This window comes from Chamaea fasciata, unplaced genomic scaffold, assembly GCF_029207755.1.
Source record: "Chamaea fasciata isolate MVZ Bird 193981 ecotype frontalis unplaced genomic scaffold, bChaFas1.0.hap1 SCAF_28, whole genome shotgun sequence".
NCBI classification, from domain to species: Eukaryota; Metazoa; Chordata; class Aves; order Passeriformes; family Sylviidae; genus Chamaea; species Chamaea fasciata.
The window spans coordinates 2,800,919-2,818,083 of record NW_027094113.1 but is presented as its reverse complement, the minus strand read 5'-3'; the positions used below and the strand labels follow the sequence as shown (position 1 = coordinate 2,818,083).

Here is a 17,165-nt window from a genome sequence, read left to right as displayed (position 1 = left end):
CTGGCCACTGTCATTACCCTGCCCTGGGGCAGGAGAAGGGCATGGCTGCAGCAGCCCAGTGGCAGCCTGTGAAGCTGCCAGCACAGCCAGGAGAGGCCTGTGCAGGCTCTGCAGAGCTGCTGTGTCCATAGCTCAGACACTGCTGCCCCAGGCTCTGTTTTTTGGGGTCCTTGGAGGCTGCCGCTTTTGTACAGAGATGCACCTGAATGTGCTCACTGGACCACTCCAGTGGGCACAGGGAAAGGCACAGGGTGCTTGGTGTCCTTTCCACTGGAAAGATCAAAGCCAGCTGAGTGCATGCTCCCAGCTTTTCCCTGTGCCGCTTTCTTGCACTTGCTCAGGGTAACTTGGTGGCCCATTTCACAGCATCTTAACTCTGGCTTTTTGTAGGCCTTAAGCCCTAAGCATTCCTTGGGTCTGCTAAGCACTTTCTACTTCAGTGGGAGTGGCAAATGTGACAATCTTGGGCAAGTCTGAAGCAAGATGCTGAAGAAAGATGCTGCAGCTGACACAGGGTCACAGCTGTGCCTGGATCCTCAAGCCCATGGCTTTTTGGAGGCCAGAACAATCTCTCATGGTCTTGATGAACTTTCTAGGTGGGTTTTTGGGTTTTCGGTCTCATCAGCCCTCCAACAATCTTCCTTGCTTATGCAAAAATATGTAGCCGAGCCACGCAGGCAGAAGCTGTGTGGTTTGTACTCTGGGATTCACATCCTGCTTCTGCCACAGACTTTCTGCATGATCTTCATCACCACATGCCTCAATTCCTCCACCTGGAACACACTGCTCATAATTATCCTTGTCTCCTCCATAGTGGGACTGAATGAGGTGAATTCATAAGCAGCCTGTAGAGCTGTGCCAGAACTTGGTACTAATGTTGCTCATGTTTCTGTATGAGACGAGCCCTCTTTCTCAGGCAAGGATGGTTCTCCTGGACAGGACTGAGGCACACTGAGATGTCAGAGGGAAGATGCAAGTAGGATACTTGAGCACTGAGACTGGCACCAATCCATCCCTGCTCGCATTCCCAATCAGAAATGGAATCCAAATGAACAAATTAGCATTTAGATTTATGTGCTCTGCCCAGTTAGAAGTGATTATGGTCATTCAGGCAGGGCATTTTTTAACTGGCCAGAGGAGGACATGCCCACGATTTGTAAACTGAAGAGCCCAAGACCTAATTCTGCCAATGGCCTTGGATGCCTTTTGGTTTCTGACATCCCAGAGGAGCCAGCCTGCATTGTGCGTTTCATACACTGTACTTCTGACCCTCTTAACACTGTGAGGTTCCCCTGCATTGCACCTAAGGGGCTATTTTACATCACTTACTCGTAATTAATAGAGAGGCTTGCCCTGCGGTCCCAGGGGGCTTTTTCCTTCTATCCAGCTTTTGCAGTTTGAAAGCTGAAGAAGGGGGATCTGGGAGTCTTCTCCTTGAAGAACAGGGCTACCAGATTGCTGAGCTGACTGGCAGCTCATGCTGGGCACTGATTAAACAGGGGGAGCCAGTTCACCTGCCGGAGTCTTTATTTGGGGTGTGGTGAGAGAAGTGGTGCATTTTGGCCTTGGTGAAACCAATAGCAAAGCTTCCTCTGACTTCAGGAGAGCCAGGATGTTTCCTTAGATCCTTGATCTCAAGAGTGCTACAAAGGTGGGGAGCATTTCCCCAAGAGCAGGGGGGAAGCCCAGGCAGAGTGGAGCTCCCTGCTTCTCTTGGCTGCCCAGATCCTGGGGTTGGGGTGGGATGTAATCCAGACACTTTCAGCGAGGCCTCTCAGCCTTGTCTCTTCCCTGGAAGTCCCTGGGCTCCTCTGGGCTGCAGTGACCCTCCCTGCGGGTGTCTCCTCACTGTTCTGAGAAGGCTGCACAGGCTGTGGCTGCTGTGCTTTGTGTAACAAGCCCGAGGTCAGGATGGCCTTGGCCCCATCTGGCTGCCCCATTGCTTCCCACCAGGAACCCCCCAGAAAGCCAACGAAGGCAGCAGGCTGGTGAGAGGGAGAGTGTGCGGGCAGAGAAACAATGTCTGTGAGGGCTGTGAGCAGGGTAGGGACAGCTGTGTTCAGGCAGTTGTGTATCCAGCCAGGAGGGAAATGCGAGCGAGAAGCTGGAGCGGGGCAGTAGGAGCTTTGCTGCCCATCTGGTGCCCACTGCTGCTCCAGAGGATTTCCTGAGTGCACTGGGTCATGGAGCTGACAGCCCTTACACTGTCATCAGGGTAAGGAGGACCCTGGAGTGCGAGGGTGAGGGACTGGGGCAGGGGCCTGTGGTGGCCCGACAGCATGTGCTAAATGTTAACGGGATATTCTTAAGAAACAAAGACTAATAATGCTTAGCTGAATAATTTAACAGGGAAGATGAAGCTCAGCTTGTGAGGCAGGTGCAAGCTCATGAATCATTTGCTCAAATTCTCCCTCCGACACGTGTGCTCACCTATGTGTTTGTGTGTGGTAAAAGGCATCCATGTCTGTGCATGTGCACCTTCCCCACTCTGGGAATTTAAGGCAGGCACATCCTGACTGCTGGATTCTGGGCCCGGCTGGGTAGATACAAATACAGTTTTCTTATTCAGGTGTGCTCTCTGTTTACTGTGCAGCCTCAGGTGATGACTGGAGACCAGGAGAATTTGTACTTCTGGAATTTGTTGTATAAACCAGAAGTGGGTCCTCCCTACTGCCCTGTTCCTCTCTTTCTCCCTCAAACTTGACCATCCCTACTGTGTGTTCCTGTAGGGGACAGAGCTCTCTGTCTGAGACCTTTATACAAAGTTTAGGATTCCCCAGGGACAGTTCTCAAGGCCTTGAGACCTGTGTGATTGAGTTAAAGCTGCTTTGGACTCCCTCTGCTCGAGAGGCCTTTGATAATTTGTTCATCTTTGGTGGCAGCATGAGACTTAGGATTAAAGTGGTGGTGTCCTTCATGGAAGCCTCTGCATGTCCACTTCTGTGCAAGGAGGACCATGGCTGCCTCAGCTGGGAGACCTTCTGTTTCAGGAAGAAGCGGGCAGACAATCCTGCTGCTCTTCTCCAAGCCTCAGCATCTGCACAGATTTCTTGCGTCTTGTTCTCTTCTCTTTACCCATATCTTCCAGAGCAGACAAAGACCAGCCCGGAGACCCCGACCTCAGGTTGGTGGGTGTCTCTCAAAGTCACTGGAGCTGGCAAGGCCTCTGGAAATGGGCAGCCCTTAACCCAGGCCTTGGTCTGACATGGGCAGAGGGAAAGTTTTCCTGTGCCCACCCCAGGTGCTGTTTCAGGTGGGCAAGAGAGGAGCTGTGGCCATAGCTGGGGAGTGCAGGGCAGCTCTGCTTCCTCTTGTAGCCCCAGCCAGGAGCTGCCTCTGGGTTTGCGCCAGTGCTAACCCACATTTCTGCGCTGGCACTGCCAGGGCATCGTGCTGTGGCCCAGCTGTGGGCACGTCACCTCACTGGGTCAGTGGCCCCGTGGGATGCACTGGCCCAGGGTGGCAGGTTCGGTGGGGTCACCACCCCTGGGGTCGCGTCCCTGGGATGGGGGAAAGGAGAGGGATGGACAGATGGGGAGAGGGGGCCCCTTCCCCAGAGATCATATCAAAATGTCTCTTTTGTGCAAAGCAGAGGGAATGCCCCCAAGAGCTGGTTTCCATGGCAACTGCAAATGTCAGGTTCCATGTGGTGAATAACCGTTTCCATGACAACACCTCCTTTATCCTAGGTGCTGGGAGCTGGAGTGACAGCCCTGTTGGGGGAGGGGACAGGGAGATGGCCTCAGGTACTTAACCTCCCCCTTGTCTCCCCCCATCCTTCCCGGCTCGTCGCCCTCAGACCCTGCATCCCTGGGAGGGTGGTGCTGGGTGTGTGTGCCCTGCGTTTCCACAGCATCCCTGCCACCCCTCCTACCCCCAAATGGCTTTGGGGCTTTGGCTCCCTCACAGAAGCTGAGATCTGAGACTGTCCCTCCATCTCCCTCCCCATCAGCTCAGTTAGATTAGCCCTGGTTTTGCATCCTGGGTAGAAACAAAACTATTCCTCGGTGCTGGGGGAGCAGTGGGATGTGACGTGGCCAGCTGCCTCTCCTGGCCCTGCACGGAGCCCTCTCTTGTGAGCACACATCTGGGCTGCCTGCCCTCTCCCACTCAGCCTGCTCCCACAGCTCTGCCAGCCTCAGCTCACGCAGGCAGGGTGCCAGGGACCGTGAGCAGTGACAGCAGCCTCTCGGCAAGGAAACTGGAGGCTTTTTGGAGCAATCTCTGACCGCAGACTCCTGAATCCCTGCCCCACGTCCCACTCAGCTCAGGAAAGAGGTGCTGGGCCCTTGGCAGCTCCTGGGGGCAGCAGCAGCCCGGGGGGTAGCCACTTCCAGTGCTGCAAGTGCTGAGGCCACACGGCACCGACAGCAGGATATCAGGAGCTCTGCAAATCCCTGCAGCTGATCAAGAGTGGGAGAAGGACCTGCAGCCTTTCCCTCTTCCCTAAATGATTCAGCAGGTCTTGGGGTTGTTGTGTGTCAAGGTGCAGCACGGCAGCAGCCTGGCCTTCCCTTGGGGAGCTGCCAGCCCATCCCTGGGGCCGTTACCAGCAGCAGCCCCACGATCAATCCTTGAGGCAGGAATTGCGTGGGCCTGCTCCCAGCCTCTGCTCGTCCTGCCTGGGGACCATCAGTCAGGGGAAGGCAGCTCCACAGCTGCCGGGCTGTGTGCCACGCCATGCCAGCCTGTCACCTCCTGGTTGGCATCTCTGTCCTGTGAACTGCAGAGCCACCTCACGGATTTCCTCCAGCTGTTGGGAATGTGGGCTCTGCCTCTGGTTTCTGGCCAGTCTGGCTCAGCCACCACTTGGAGACTGACAGCCCTCCACATATTGCATTCTGGCTTCTAAACACATTTCAGTTGGTGACTTTTATGGCTTGATTTCATTTTCTGTTTTGTTGCTGTTTTTCCTCAGGGGTTTCCTAAGGGAGGGGGCAGACTATGCCTGGACCTGCAGCTCGTGTGCAGGCCTTCCCTGCGATATTCTGATTGTTTTTTATTATGAATGTCACTGATTCAGGTCACTGTCAGCCTCAGTGAATGATGCTGAGAGACATGGAGTGAGATGTGCTGTGAATGTGGAAATCTGCCCTGTGCACCATTCCTTGGAGGATATTCTGGTGCAGTTGGATCCTGCTAGCTGGGAAAGGAGGCTACAGCTTGTCAGCTGCCTCTCTGGGCAGCACAGGACACACAAACCTGCCAGCAGATGAGTTTTGCCCTGCTTTTCAAACCAGATATTTAAAGCTGTGGGTTCCTTAATGCAGCTACTTCTGTCTTACCTGGAGAGTCCCCATTCCATGTGAGCTAAGCTACCCTTGAGGCTTGTTTGTGGTTGGATTATTGCTGATGACACTAATGGCTGCAAGAGAAGGAAAAGCCTCTTCTCCACACTCAAGTGAGGGGAATTTTGCCACTTTCAACCTGAGCATTGCCCCAGAGGGCCAGAGATGAGAGATGTTGCTGGAGAGCAGCACTGCCCTTCTCAAGAGCTACTCTGGTGCACAGAGCTGTCTGCATGAGGGCTGGGGAAGGGGAAACATGACAGGCCTGCTTGCTGTGCTGCTTCTAGCCAAGTTCAGAGGCAGCGTCTCCTCCCTGCTGCAAGGACAGTAAGTGGCTCAATTAGGTGACGTGGCCATGCCTGCACTGAGTCAGGGCAGACACAGGAAGAGCTTCCAGGCACAGTCTCACCTCAGGCCACCCTGACCAGTGTTCAGGCTGCAATCACATGGTGATGAGCTGCTTCTTCAGAGTCCTTTCTGTGCCAGTTGCAGCAGCTGAGGAGGCAGAGGTTTATGCATGGTGGGCATTTCTAGGAGAGCTCTGGGGCGAGCAGCTGAGCAGGGAAAAGCGCCGGGTTCCTTTTGGAAAAACATCATCTCTCCTTCAAGGGCACTGGTTGCCATCACGATGTCTTGGTTTCCCTCCTGCCTCTGTCCTGCTGCCCTGTTGCCAGTGCCTTCAGCAGCCTGTGCTGGGCACTGGGCCAGGCAATAACCTCTGCATTTCCCTTCCCTTGCAGATGGCGCGCCCGATCCAGGTGAAACCTGCGGACAGCGAGAGCCGTGGAGGTAGTTGTCATCTCTCCTTGTTTCTCCTTTGGTGGCCCTGTGCTTGTGAGGGGGACCAGGAAATGAGGCACAGGGTCCTGACTCTGCCTTCCTCCGTATGAGGAGGAGTCTGTGTGCGGCAGAGATCTGGGGGGCCGCAGGGCAGTGTAGGGACACGGCAGGCAGCTGACAGCACACCAGGTCCTAAGGGTGATGATGATGTGGCTGCCCCCTCCACTCTCTTTCCCAGCTATTTGAGGGTGCCATCAGCCTGGCAGTGTCTGCCCCAGGACATCTCTGAAGCAGACCTGCGTGGCACTGGGGCTCCTGAAGCCTTTGGGAAGAGGTTCCTTCATCCCTACACCTGATCAGCCCAATAAGAGCCAGATCCCTGCAGCAGCACTGGCTTTTTAACGTGTTCAGCTCACTGGTCTGCAGCTGATTCTCCTGTCTGCAGCTCCCTCCACTGCCTCCCCCATCACTGCTGAGCTGTCTCAGCCCTGCCACTCTCAGTCCTGCAGCAGCCCCCAGCACATTGTCAAGGCCAAAATGCTGTTGCAGAAAAGATCACATGATGGGGAAATAATGTCTGAAGGGGAAGGATCCTGAGATGGAGGTGCTGTCAGCCTGCAGGGGACCAGCTTGGTCAGAGCAGCATATAGTGAGAAGTTCAGAGCTGGAAGGTTGGGAACAAGAGAATCTGGTAATTTAATGGGGAGCTCTCAGCAGCTCAAATGCCTCCTCCAGGTGGAGAAGGTTTGCAACTTCAGCCCTTTCCAAATCTGTTAACTCATTTTGCTTCTTTTCCTTGCCTTACTGATCTATTTCTTTTCCTTTTCATTCCTACATCTGCCTCTCCATGCCCTGTGCTGCTGCTGTTTGTGCTGTGGGACAGCATGTCCTGCATGCTTTATTTAGATTTGGAAGGCTTTTGTTTTACATTTCCAAACAGTTTGTAGTGCCTGTCAGTTATTGCACTGTCAAGAACATGAGATCTATATTTTAGTATTTTATATGAATGTGTGTATTTATGGTTGTGTGATCCTCCTTTTAAAAAAAAAAGTCTGTTTAGATAGAATCTGTAACTTTTGGTTATTTACTTGAGGGATAATACACCTAAGTTTTACTGAAGTCTGGGCATTTTACTTCAGCCCCTTGGTTTAGGGATGTACTTAAGGTCCTTATCTGTGCTATAGGGAATAAAAAGAGACCAGAATCTTCAGGGTGTTCCACTCTCCCTGTTGAAAATGATGTTACGAATGGATGAGAGATCCTTTAGAGATGCCTGCAGTGGGTGGTGTGGGGAGGGCTGGCTTCTCACTGGCACCTCACATTGCTCCTGCATTCAACCATTGGGTGGTCAATCCTTCCCCTACCACACTGGTTAAAAAAAAAGAGTTTGTGTGTTTGGTGAGTGCAACTCTGGTGTCTAATCAGGGCTGAGGCCATCTCTTCCTCTCTCTTTTGCTGGTGGGGCGCTACTGGGGGCTCTTCTATGCACACCCACCTGATATTAAGTGTTGGGATGTGACATCTCTGGGGCCTCTGTCAAATCGAGCCGGAAGCACTCAGCAGGTTAAAAACCAGGGTGCTGATTTGGGAACAAGCTCTTGGCCAAGCCACTGGACTCTGAAATCTCTGAGTTTATGAAAAGTGCCACATTCCCTGATGGTTGCAAATGTCAGAACATCAATTCTGCTTCCCATGGACAAGGACAGAAATCTTTGGAGTCTGAACACCTGTCTCCTGCAGCCTGTGCACCTCCCTCCAGGCTCCTTGCAGAGTTCAAGAACAAGCAGCTCCCACAGGATCCATGACAAACTGGATTTTTTCCTGAGGCAGGAGCAGCATCAAGACAGCACCCTGTGTTTGTCTGAGACAGGTCACTCTTCTGAAATGTTTCTGGCGTGATGCTCCACTTGTCAGAGAAGTGGCTGAACAACTTTGCAGATATGGGAAGAGCAATATCCCTACAGCAGTAGCCCCACACTGGCAGGAGGTAAAAGAAGGATTTGGGGCAGGGCAGAAGTGTATGGATTAGGAATCTATCAAGGGAATAGCTGCATGCATCAGTGAGGCACTGCTCTGCATTACCCTTGAAGGGATCCTCTTTTATACTCACCAGGGACTGACATTTCTCAAGTGAGGCACCCTGGATTAAGAACATGATGTTAGAGCACCGGGATTTGTCTCTTGGTCTGAGAGATGTTCACTTTTCTGCCAAAGGGGCAGTTTTGGCCAAGCCCTGCAGGGGCTGTGTGGGGATATCTGGATGCTCAGTGTTCCTGCACCCTGCAGAAGAAATTCACTACGAAAAAGCTCCTGCCTGCGTTAGTCCAGAGTGGGACTTGTGGTTCTGGGCTAGACACTGTCAGCTTTTCCCTGCTCTCTGCTGGGAGCCTGGAGTGCCAGGAGGAGAGGAGCAGAGGGGCAGAGGAGTTTGTGTGCTTGTTGGAGCTCTGGGCTGCCCTGATGGGCTGTGATGGGTAACCCAAGCCCATTTAGCACTGCCCGGGGACACGGAAGGTCTCTCTGCCTCCCAAGGAGATTTGCTGCATCCCATCCACAGCCAGGACTGGGCTTCCCTCTCTCCCTGATCCTGCTGCCTGCTGTTGACCTGAATTCAGTGGCTTTGTGGGAGCTGCGTCCAGAGCTTGTGTGCTCTCTCTTGGCCTCAGCATTCAGCCTCAACCCCTGGCTGGTTCCCGTGGTACCTTCATCAACAACTGCTCTGTGCTGGCCCCGCTCCTGCTGCCTGCGTGGCTGACAGTGCCCGGAGCACGTTTCCATGGGAACTCGACAGTCAGAGATCAGAGTGAATTTTCCCTGCTTGCTGGACAGCACGGGAAATTGCCAATCAGAGGGTGAAAATCAGGAGCTGTAGAGAAAGTGAAGGGGAAAACAGCAGGAAGGGGAGGGTGTGCTGTGCCGAGGAGAGGAGAGATTCCAGCCTGCAGGAATCCCTGCTGGGGAGCTGAAGGAGCTGATGACCTGAGAATGCCAGAAGGTTTGGGATCAGCCCTGAGAATGCCAGAGGCTTTGGGATCGATGGCTTTAGGATCACAGCTCAGGTGAAAGGGTTTGATAGCAGATCAGGTGAAAGGGTTTGCAGCATTCCAGCCCGGCTGGGGAGGGATGAGTCAGCCTGGATGTTGTGGGAGAACAGCCCTGGTTGGAAGCTGACGAATCGAGAGGATCCCGGATCATGGGTTGGGCTCCAAGATGCAGAGGGAGAGGTCAGCAGCAGCAGAGCCCTTTCAGAGGTCCCCAGCTGCTGCAGAGGCATCCAGAGGGAACGGGATGGATCATTTTCCTACGTGTGATCTTTGGAACCAGGCTGGATGAAGCAGGATTCACGGTGAAAAAAAATCCTACGTTGTCAGTGATTTCATTCCCTTTTACTATTGCTGTTCTGGGCATTCAGAAAAGATTCCAAAGCCATAGGTGTGTGTATTTATATTTGCCTTTATAGCTGAAGTCCCTAAGGTGTCACAGTTTTATCCCGTGCTGCATATTCAGGAACACTGGCATTTTTTTTTTTTATTTCTTCCAAATTCCAAAAAGGAAAGCTGAAATTCCCACATGAAGGCAGGACTTCCAAAAGGTTCTGTTAGTGAGCCCTGTCAGGCGACAGAAGACCTGTAAAGCTGCAGGGATGGAGCATTCACTGTTTCAGTGGACTTTTCCCACAGGGCAGGGTAAAGAAAAATGCTTTTGATCCACCAGAAATGGTGTGACGAAGAAACCACAGGAATTACCCAGGAAATCTGAGGGCTCTCTGAAGTAGGAAATAATGAGTATTTCGTAATTTGATGTTGATTTGGTCGCAAGCTGTAGGATAAGTGACTTTCCCAGATGTCTCACCACCCCCTGCCCCAGCCAGCCAGGGGTCCCTGAAGAGAAAGGCAAGACCACCAGATGCATTTCTGGCTGTCAAATCTTAGCCCACAGTTATTTGCTTGCTAGTTCAAAGAACAGAGGATTATTTCACAGCACCTAAAGTCACTACAACTGTTTCCCAAGGTATTTCTCCCCTGTGCTGATGATTTTTTTTTAAGGAGCTCCCCATGTTTGCCACACGAAGGCTGCACCATGGTGCACCTGTCTGAATAATGGTCTGGTTGGCAGTGGAGATTCAGGGTGGAGGAAGGGGGAGCCCTACAGAGCTCCAGTGTCCCCTGCCATGGCCGAGCTGGGCTCACATCTGGCTCTAGGTGATGTCAGTCAGAGCACAGAGCTGCTGCTCCTTTAGTTTTCATGTTCCTCTCCACTGCCCGGTAAATCTGTTCCTGTCCAGTCCCCTTTTTTTTCACCCCCCCCCTTCCAGTCAGGTTTTTCACCTTCTCTATGTGCTGTTTTCTGGTTGGTTTGACCACCAGCACTCCTGAGCTGGCCCTTGTGGGGGCAGGTGCTGTCTCCCTGCACAGAAGGCAGCTGAACAGCACCTGCTTTAGGAACTCCTGTGCCTTGGCTGGGGACGATTGGGCATCACCAATCTGAACGGACTCAATCAGCTGAAATAATGCCTCCAAAGGCAGCCATTGCCATGCAGGTGCCGGGAGAAATGTAGAAGGAATCACAAGGAAAACAGAAGGGGATGAAATTCCCATGGGTGTAGTTACCCAGGGAATCATGAAAATGGGGAAGCTGGGAAATTTGGCCTTTAAAAAAATAAGCAAAGCCATATATTTCAGCCACTTCTGCTTATATAAATCAGGAGTGGCTGCTTGGGACTGGGTTAAGAGCCTTGGCTGTAGCACTTCTAACACTTTATGTGTGCGGTGAACACAAGTGGCACATGTCTGCCTGGGGCTACAGCAGAGCTGTGCCTGGCTGAGGCACAGAGCCCCAGCAGCCCTCGCTGTGCTGGGGCTCTGGGCCGGGGTGAGGTGGCTCCCTGTGGTGTCTGCGTGCTGGATGAGCGTGGCTGTCTGCACATTCCTCTTGCTCACCAAGGAATTTCGCTCTGGGAGGCATCTCCGGGGGGCTGGGGATGTACAAGTGTGTTCCAGGGCGCGTGTGAGCCTTTGTGCTCGTCCATTAGTGCCGCGTGTGTGCGTCTGCTTTTCTGTGAGGGCCCCACGGCACGAGTAGGTCCTGCCTGTGCGTGCTGCTGAGCGCATCTGTACCTGGCTGAGCAGTAGAGAGGTGCCCTCCTTCCTTACCTGGGTGGGGACCCATCTCCTGAGGCAAGAGGAGCAAGGCAGGGGCTGGGGCGAGCCTTGGTGACAGTGGGAATGTGTCATGTGCCATCCTTGCCTGGCATCCGTACGCAGCTCCCCCCCCGGAGCTGCTCTGCTGCTGTAGCTCCAAGACCTGTTGTTTTTCAGGTCACTGCACTCTCAAGCAGAGAGCAGCTCCCTTGCTATTGCCCCTGACGTGCGTCACATTGCATTGGTTTGTTTGGAGCCAGCCCCTCTGATCCTGTCGCTAACAATAAGGGATCCTCTGGCACTGCTGCTCCCGAGCCACAGCCCGACACGTTCCCTCCTGTGGGTCGTGTCTCCCCACGCCGATCTGGGGCACTGGGGGAGGGTTAGCTCTGTTTCCTGGCAATACCAGAGGTTGGGCTGGCTGGGATTTCAGCGTTGGGCTGTTTTACTGCTGTTGACACCAGTCTGGGGAGGATGCTGCCCAGACACTGCTGTGTCTGTGCTTGGCTGGACAGCGTCAGGGATGGGATGGGCTCCTGTGGGTGCTGAGGGTGGGAGAGAGTGGGAGAGGGCACTCTGCACCTTCCTTGCCTCCACACTCACCCCATCCCAACAAAACCATAATCCTCACTTCTCTCTTTGAGGAGGAACCCCGAAGGACTCTGAGCTCAAAGTCCTGCATGTGTTGGCCACTCCTGCAGCTCCCTGCCAGTGTGACACGGGTTCACAATCGCACTGGAGAGAGGGGAACAGGGACCATGGAGCTGATGGTTGGCCTTCACCCAACTGTCTGGTATTTGGGTAATCCTACAGTGAGGCAGACTGGGACCCAGGATGCCAGGGTTTATCCCAGGCCTTGGGAGACAGCTGGTTAGACTGGAGTGGGGAAGGGCAAATGGAAATCGAGATGTTTGGTTACGTGGCAGCTAAGGAAATGATGGTCTTGGAGAGAAGGAAAAGGAAACAGAAGTCAAAGGTCCTGGGATATATCACCCTGCTTGGGTTGGTCTGCTGTATTTCCTAAGGCACCTGTTGGACTTCCCCTGCTGATCAATAGAAATGGGATTTCCCTGACGGTTTTTCTTACTATAATTTCTTTTGGATTATTCGAAGGGAAAGGCTGATGGATGAAAGGAAATTATTAATCCTTTGTTTTCCATTGGGGAGGGTAGGACAGGGGAAGCCACAGAAACCCTTGAAGGTGTGAGGAGCTTGGGCAGGCCCTGCATTTTCACCCCTGGAAGCATTTCAGCCAACAACAAATCATTTCCATGCCAGGCATGTTTTTAACACCGGGCTGCTTTGTGCTTAAGTGTTCCTCTCCTCCTGCTCTGGACTGCAAGCCTCATAGAAGGTTGATGTTTCTGTGTTTGCCCCTAGGGGACAGGAAGCTCTTTGTGGGCATGTTAAATAAGCAGCAGTCTGAGGATGACGTGCTCCGGCTCTTTGAACCATTTGGGGTCATTGATGAATGCACGGTGCTCCGTGGACCTGATGGGAACAGCAAAGGTGTGAACCCTCCGTGTGTCCTGCCCTTTGTCCCTGCTCTGGGTAGTGCTCACCAGCCTCACCTTCCCACTGGGGCTCTTATTCCCCTCCCTCTATTTGTGGGAACCCGTAAAACAGCCAGGAATAGGGAGCAGGGCAGAAAGAGTCCTCTGCTGCCAGGAAGGACTGGGGAAGGTGGGCAGAGGCTGAGGGAAGCAGAGCACGACGAGTCGCTGAGTTGTCAGGGTCACTCGTGAGCCTGTTCTGTCAGTCTGGGGCTGCAGGTTGAAGTGTTTGTACCCAACAATAAGGAGTCCACAGAGAATCTGGGGAAGAGGTGGTCAGGGGCAAGGGTGGAGATGGTGTCATAACCTGTAGAGTATATCATTGAAGTAATAATTTGAGACCCTTCCTCTTTTTTCCAGGATAGAGGACTTGGGATGTGTCATCCTTTTTGTTCCCTGCTTCCTTGGGGTGCCTTTCCTTTGCCTTACCTGAGATACAGACACTGTCTCTTGCGTGATGGCACTTTTCACAGCAGTCCTGTCACTGCAATCTCCTGTGCTCTTTCTGTCCCTTTCCAGGCTGTGCTTTTGTAAAGTTCTCATCTCACACAGAGGCTCAGGCAGCAATCCACGCACTCCATGGCAGCCAGACAATGCCCGTGAGTATAAGGCCAGGGGACCTACCCTCTTCCTAATCCTTGTCCCATTTCCCTGTTGCAGGGACCTCCCCACACTCTCCAAAAAGCCACGACAGGTTCAACAGCAGTGCCCAGCTGTGGTTGAGAGGTGTGTGTGCACATCTGTGCTCCACTCGTAGTGACCATCCTGTCCCCTGGGCTGCTGTTTGTGGCTGTGTTCGTCCAGACTGGGGGTGACAGCACTCACAGCTATAAAAGCTAAATAAAATAAATCAGGCCATGATTTTGTCTTGGAAACAGCCACCTGGAGTATTTCAAAACTGAGCAGGGTGAAAGCTGACAGTTCAGCCTCATGGGTGGTCAGGGCTTCCTTGTCTGAGCACTCCCTGGCTTCTTTTTTAGGCAGTAGAGGAGCCCCTGGGGCGGGCTGGGTGTGGGTGGGAGCCCTTTGTGCCTTGGGGGGGTTGTGTGGCTGTAGCTGGACCTTCCTGTGCCAGTGCAGCTGCAGCTGTGGCCTCATCTCTGGCAATCTCCAACCTGAAATTGGGCACCTCATGGACAGGACAGTGCACTGCTGCAGCCAGGGAATTCCCAGCTGCCAGGAGCTGCTCTGCCTTGTCCAGCCAAGCTCGTGGTGGTGGGAAGATGGTGCTTGTGGCCATCGATGCCCTGGGTGTTCCTGGTGAGTGCAGCCAGGGGTGTGTGCATCCCCGTGTGAGGCTCAGGTGTGAGGGGAAGGGTGTGAGGGGGAAGGGTTGGATGGACACACAGACGGGGAAGGGGACAGCCCAGGTTCCAGGCAGCTCCCCAGCACTTCCACGCCAGTATTTGCTCTTCTGCTCCTCTTCCCACTCCTGTCTGCTGCCTGTCCTGCCCCGTCCTCCCTCGCCTGCCTGCTGACTCTCTGGCTGTCCCACGCCTCTTCTCTCCTGCCTCCTCTCTGTCTCCTCTCTGTGCCTAGGGTGCCTCCTCCAGTCTAGTGGTGAAGTTTGCTGACACAGATAAGGAGAGGACCCTCCGCCGTATGCAGCAAATGGTGGGGCAGCTGGGCATTTTCACTCCATCTCTCTCCCTGCCGTTCAGCCCATACAGCGCCTATGCGCAGGCTGTGAGTATCCCCCGGGGGCGGGTGGGGAACGCTGCCCTGCTGGCCCCAGGCAGCCCCTGGGACACCACGAACTGATATCCTGGCAGCTGTGGGAAAGCTTCCCAGCCCCTGGGAGCGCTCCTGGCTCGTTTCTGCACTCAGCTGCTTTGTCTTGCACAGTTTTTGTGTGGTTTTTTTTTCTCCTGGAAATGGGGGGGTAGGGGAGAGCTGGGGCCTCCACAAAGAGAGCCCGGGATTTCTCCGGTGTGGAGGTGTTGGGAACAGCTCAGTCATGACCCACTACCTTTCTGTCTTGTTATGAGGAGAGCTCAGAGCATTGTGACGTCTGACAGACCTGTGATGCCAACTTGTGAACTCTGGCTCTGTGGCACAAATGTGTGTCTGTCTGGTTTTGGAGCAGCAGGAGAGCTCTGAGACCCAGCTTCACGAGTTTATTTCTCTGCTGAAATTCCCAGGAGGGCCCTATTTCCCCCAGTGCTGTCCTTGGCTCCCAGGTTTTCTCCCTTGGCCAGTGGGACTGTGGAGTTTGCAAGGTGCTGGAGAGGGAGCAGTGGGTAACAGAGAGCCAGAGGTGTTTCAGCAGCCTGGCTGTGCTTTGGCTTTTAGTGAGAGAACCTCCTTGCCTCGGAGCCATGGTGGCAGTTGCCATTGATGTTTGAGGTAGGTCCCAAACTCAACAAGTCCCAGATCGGCTGTGGTGGAGCCTTGCTTGAGCCTCCTTGGTGACTGTCATTTTCAGGTCTCTGCTGCCAAGTGTAAAGCCCATGGAAGGAGGCTCAGAAATTGCTCAAGGCACCAGATTCTTGTGTCGACAAAGAACTCAAAAGTAGATACTGTTACTGGAAGTAATTTTCTAGGGGGAGTGCAAATAGACCTGTTCTTCTGGTGTACGTGGACACCTCTTCTCCTCTGGCTTCAGCAGCTCCTTGATGTGCCTTCCTTTCATTCATGTGACAGAGAAGGAACTGCTTCTTAATTGTTGGCTGTTTCCTCAGAGATTCCCCTAAAAGCTGCCAAATGCATTTTAAGTGTGTGGCAAGAGTATGGATGAGAAGAGTACGGATGAGAAAAAAGGAAATACATACAAGGCTCCATAACTTTGGGGAAATTTGCAAGGCAAACGTAGAATTGATCCAACACAGGTTATTTGAAGAACCCTGTGTGACCAGGCACCACCTTTTGCCAGGATCCTTCTTTTCTGTCCAGCCCAGGAGCCAGCTGCACCTGAGGTCAAAAGTTGTAGCTTATCTCAGCTGTGGGGCAGCCATGAGATGATCATCCTGGTGTGTCTCCTGCTGTCCTAGAGATGGCCCTGACTTGGGCATGGTGTGGTGGTGCAGAAGGCAGGGATGGACCACACTGTGAGGCCGTGGTGGCAGGGGGTGCTTCGTCAGCTTGATGTCCAGGTGTGTAAGGAGGAAGGGCAGCGAGAGCTTCCAGACTCAGTCTTTGAACCTTCAGGAGCCCCTGCTGATGACAAGAAGGCAGTCAGGTCTAAGCTGTGCCTCCTTGCTTGTCTGCATCTTCTTTCTCCTCAGTTGTGTCTGTTACTGTGTTGCTCTCTCTCTGATTCTTCACCTGCCTTCCTCCTCTGAGACTTTGTTTTGGCTTTCCCCTCGACTCGAGACTCAGCCTGTCTCCCACATTTTTAGGATTTTTTCCTTCCTTTCCTTTTACTTTCCACTGGGTTTGGGTCTCTCTTTTTTTTTTTTTTTTTTCCCGAGGCACTGACCTCACACCTGACTGTTTCTTCTCTTGTGCCATGCCCATCTTTGGTCTCCCTTCTGAAGGAGAGATCCCAGCCAGTCCACACTCACACAGTGCCACCATCCGAGGGAGAGGGAATCGGCCCTTTGGAATGCCATCTAACATCTCTAAAAGTGGGGGAAGAAGAGAGGGATTCCCATGCTCAAAATGCCCTGCCATGGGCAGCCCTTGGGAGCTGGGACCTCTGGGAAGCCAGGGCTCAGGGGGAGCCCAAAATCCTTCATGCCTTCCTGATTCTGGGCTTGGAGGAGCAGATGCTGCACCCAGGGTCCCCCCAGGGCTGGGAGATGCAGCCGCCCATTCTGGATGTGGCTGAACCAGACTGACAGGAGCGAGTGCTGCTGGGGTGAACTGGTGCATCAGAGGCACCACAGGTTCTTGTAGCCGTAATTTAATACACAGCAGCTTCCTCTCCCCATCCCCACGGGGTTTGCTGAGTTACCAAGCCAAAGTGGTCCACAGGGGTTTAGGAAGAAGTATGGAGTTTGGGTTGTTTTTGTTTTGTTTTCGGTTGTCTGTTTTAAACTTCTATCAATAACCTTCTTCTTCAAAAACTATCTCAAATTAAACATGAAATAATCATACACTAAGCTCAGTCTAAAGTTATTCAGATCTATGCAAATATGCAAAATAAGGACTTAAAATAGTCAAACAGTGCATGTTAGCTGAAACTGTAAGAAAAAGTCTCATCTGGGAAGTACAACTGGCTAAGCATTTGAAAGCAGTTTATTTCAGTGCTTAAATCAGGTTTTTATCCCAGGTGCCTCTGTAAATGAGTTCATTTTATTCAACAGGTTAGTTCAGGTGGACTCAGGGAAATGTTTGGGAGCTGGAAAGAAAATTATCAATACAAAAGAGGCCTGACGTCTTAAAAAAGCAGTTAAAGCAATTCACTAAGTGCTTATAATGCCTGACTATTTCTTGTATACCATAAATCAATTAGTTCCAAA

The 17,165-nt window shown here is 52.8% G+C and overlaps 1 protein-coding gene across 2 annotated transcripts in view; it reads left to right on the top strand.

The window, feature by feature from the left end:
* The window catches only part of CELF5 (CUGBP Elav-like family member 5), a 36,972-nt gene that overhangs the window by 12,092 nt on the left and 7,715 nt on the right, over positions 1–17,165 (top strand). The window contains exons 3-6 of one of the 2 annotated variants that reach the window (XM_066205670.1): positions 6,029–6,077; positions 12,590–12,718; positions 13,282–13,361; positions 14,302–14,448. In XM_066205670.1, coding sequence (XP_066061767.1) covers positions 6,029–6,077; positions 12,590–12,718; positions 13,282–13,361; positions 14,302–14,448 — 405 coding nt within the window. The remainder of the gene's footprint in view (positions 1–6,028; positions 6,078–12,589; positions 12,719–13,281; positions 13,362–14,301; positions 14,449–17,165) is intronic. The other variant, XM_066205671.1, reaches the window with a different exon arrangement.